The 2,560-nt window shown below is 46.4% G+C and overlaps 1 protein-coding gene across 1 annotated transcript; it reads right to left on the minus strand.

The window, feature by feature from the left end:
• Window positions 1-495: 495 nt before the first annotated feature.
• On the minus strand, window positions 496-2,297 carry si:ch211-214j24.14 (bcl-2-like protein 13). Its single transcript, XM_021322189.2, has 2 exons — window positions 2,240-2,297; window positions 496-1,400 (listed from the first exon to the last, which is right to left on the minus strand). The coding sequence occupies exon 2, from the start codon at window positions 1,338-1,340 to the stop codon at window positions 540-542; it is 801 nt and encodes a 266-aa protein (XP_021177864.2). The 5' UTR covers window positions 1,341-1,400; window positions 2,240-2,297; the 3' UTR covers window positions 496-539.
• Between the last annotated feature and the right edge of the window lie 263 nt (window positions 2,298-2,560).

The raw sequence follows: 2,560 nt of genomic DNA on the forward strand, positions 1-2,560 counted from the left end.
TGCATGACACATTATCCCAGTAAAACACAAAGCGGATTGTGGTTGGAGCGTGACAGAATGTAAAAATGTTTAATGGGTATGAATAGTTTTTGCTCGGAGCTGTATGCAAACTCAAGAGATTCACATGTGTTATAACGTTCACCGCATGCTACTCGTTTAGCTATAATAGGTTCCCTAGAGGAAAAACGTGAAATTCATCACGTTTTTCCTCTAGGGAAAGGGAAATAACATGTTGCAAGATGCGCTACTGGCAGAGAAATTAGCTGTTTAATTACATTTTTAATCTTTATGCCACTCTCTGGTGCTGACGAAGTTAAACACAAAGCTTTTTGAACCCGATTTCCATATTTCAGTCAAATTTATCAGTTTCTTCACACTGAATAAAAAGGCCATGAGGTCCTCTGTGAGTGGAGGTAGCATTACCGGTACTTTCTTTTCACAAAAATCCGACCAAGATGCAGAATTCAGACAGTATATGGGAATAATTCAGCAGGAATATGTAAAGATACTGTAAAGATATGGATGGTAGATATGGTTTTCTACTTTTTGCAGTAGACTATAGCGCCATAGGCCACGACTCCCACGACGGCCACTAAAGCAGCGACTCCAAACAGCAGCTCGGAGGAGCTCAGAGATTTGGTCTTAGGTGCACCGGGCTGTGGTTCCAGCCTCTTCAGTGCTGCTTTAACTGAATGTTCTCCGTCATCCTGAAGGGGGATCTGTGAGAATTTGGCTTCAGGGCTCTCGTCTGGAAGCTCTGGAGCCTTTGGTGACAGGATAGACGGAGGGTGAAGACCCTGAGTGGAATAGTGCTCGTCGGCTTCGTAGGCTGCGGTTGAGGGGACCGGCGTGGATGTGGCGGAGGGGGGATCCAGTTTGACAATAGGCAGCAGAGGCAGGGCCATCGGGGGCACCACGTGCCTGAACTCTGCCGGCTTGCTTTCCACGTGAGGGTTCTCCTCGGACACCAGGAGAGCCTTCGTTTCCGGAGCTTGGAGGTCCGGCTCGGCCAGCTCCCTCTCCACACCGAGCACGCTCAACACGTTCGCCTGCAGCTCTTCGTCCTCCTCGTCCTCCTCGCCCTCCTCGCCCTCTCTTTCTGTTTCCTCAAGCATCTCCGCCTCCTCCCGCTCCAGGTGGACCATGTCCGAGTTGGAGGAGTGGTTCTCGTCTCCGGCCAAAACGGGCCCGTCGTTGCTGTCGAGGCTCTTGGTGTCCTCGGGGTCCACGTCGCCCATCGTGGACCAGGACTCCACCAGCAGACTCTCGCTATGCCAGGGTGCAGGGCTCTCTGCGTGGGTCAGAGGCAGAGAGGCAGGACTGTGGGATCTAGCCTCCATGCCTCCTCCACCCCCCCTGCTGGACTCGACTGGGGCCTTTCCCTCCAGAATGAAGGCTGACTGCTGCACACAAACACAAGTCAGAGGTGAGACAAACAGTTCCTTGCAAAGGCACTCAAGCCCCATTAGCTTCGATCCGAGCTTTAGAACGGCCTAGTCAAAGTAGAGACCTGAACCTAAATAAGAAACTGTGGCAACATTTTAAAACCAATGTTTCACAGATGCTCTCCATCCAATGGGCCGGTCTGCAGATGTACGAACCTGATAGACGTACACATTTCAGATTTTTAATTGTGGAAAACATTTGTGGTTGTATTGTGTCAAAACGTGAACATTTCAGTTCTTAAATATGTTTTTCCAAATCACAGTTCATTCAATAAAAGCCCCAAAATTATTCAGCGTTTCAACACTAAATCAGCTGCTTTCTGTGAGTCTCTCTGTGTTGCTAAATAATTCCTCTCCTTGTCTGCGTTTTCATCGACATCAGCGTGCCCGCCTCTGGAAAAAATTGCTCACTCGCTCCTCTGTGTTGCTATCTTTAGCCCGTGCATATCTTGCTATGTTTAGGTGCCGTATACATATTCGACTGTCAATCAAATACGCAGGCTCTGCACCTTCATATGCCACCAAAAGTAGGGATACAACCGCAACACAAGCAGAATTAAGTTACCGGTACTCTGAATCTCACGAGTCCCTGTCTCCTGAAAAACTCCAGCTTTTTATTCACGGGTAAAATGGCCAACATGTCATGAATTTTTGTCCTGAGACGTGTCTCCGGGTCACATGTTGACCTTCTTGTGTCACATCTTTGATTACCGTAACTCTTCCCCCTCATGCCAATCCCAGAATAGATATTTGTAACGCTCTCTGGTCACTCTTTAATATTGAATCATACTCACTGCATGCTGGTCTTCTGCGTTGTCTCTGGGTTTGGAGCTCTTTTCCAAATCAGGAATAATCCCCTTAGCTATATTTTCTGGGTTTTAATCTTTGTCATGTTTGCGCTTAAAATTATATTAAGCAGTGACTCCAAAATGTGAGGAGATGTTGCTCATTAATTAAAGCAAAATATGTTAATAATAAGTGACTGGGGGGTTTAAATGCAGCAGTTCTTGGTGGTAGAAAAGCTGTAGAAACAGCATAGGGTTAAATATTAACTTTAACAACATTAATAATAATTAAATGAGAATGTTAAATTATTTGTTTTCTCTTCACAAATA

The sequence above is a fragment of the Fundulus heteroclitus genome, chromosome 17 (genome assembly GCF_011125445.2).
Source record: "Fundulus heteroclitus isolate FHET01 chromosome 17, MU-UCD_Fhet_4.1, whole genome shotgun sequence".
Lineage (NCBI taxonomy): Eukaryota > Metazoa > Chordata > Actinopteri > Cyprinodontiformes > Fundulidae > Fundulus > Fundulus heteroclitus.

Excerpts from the sequence above, each read along its gene's own strand:
- si:ch211-214j24.14 (XM_021322189.2), bottom strand. The coding sequence starts at position 1,340 with ATGGAGGCTAGATCCCACAGTCCTGCCTCTCTGCCTCTGACCCACGCA.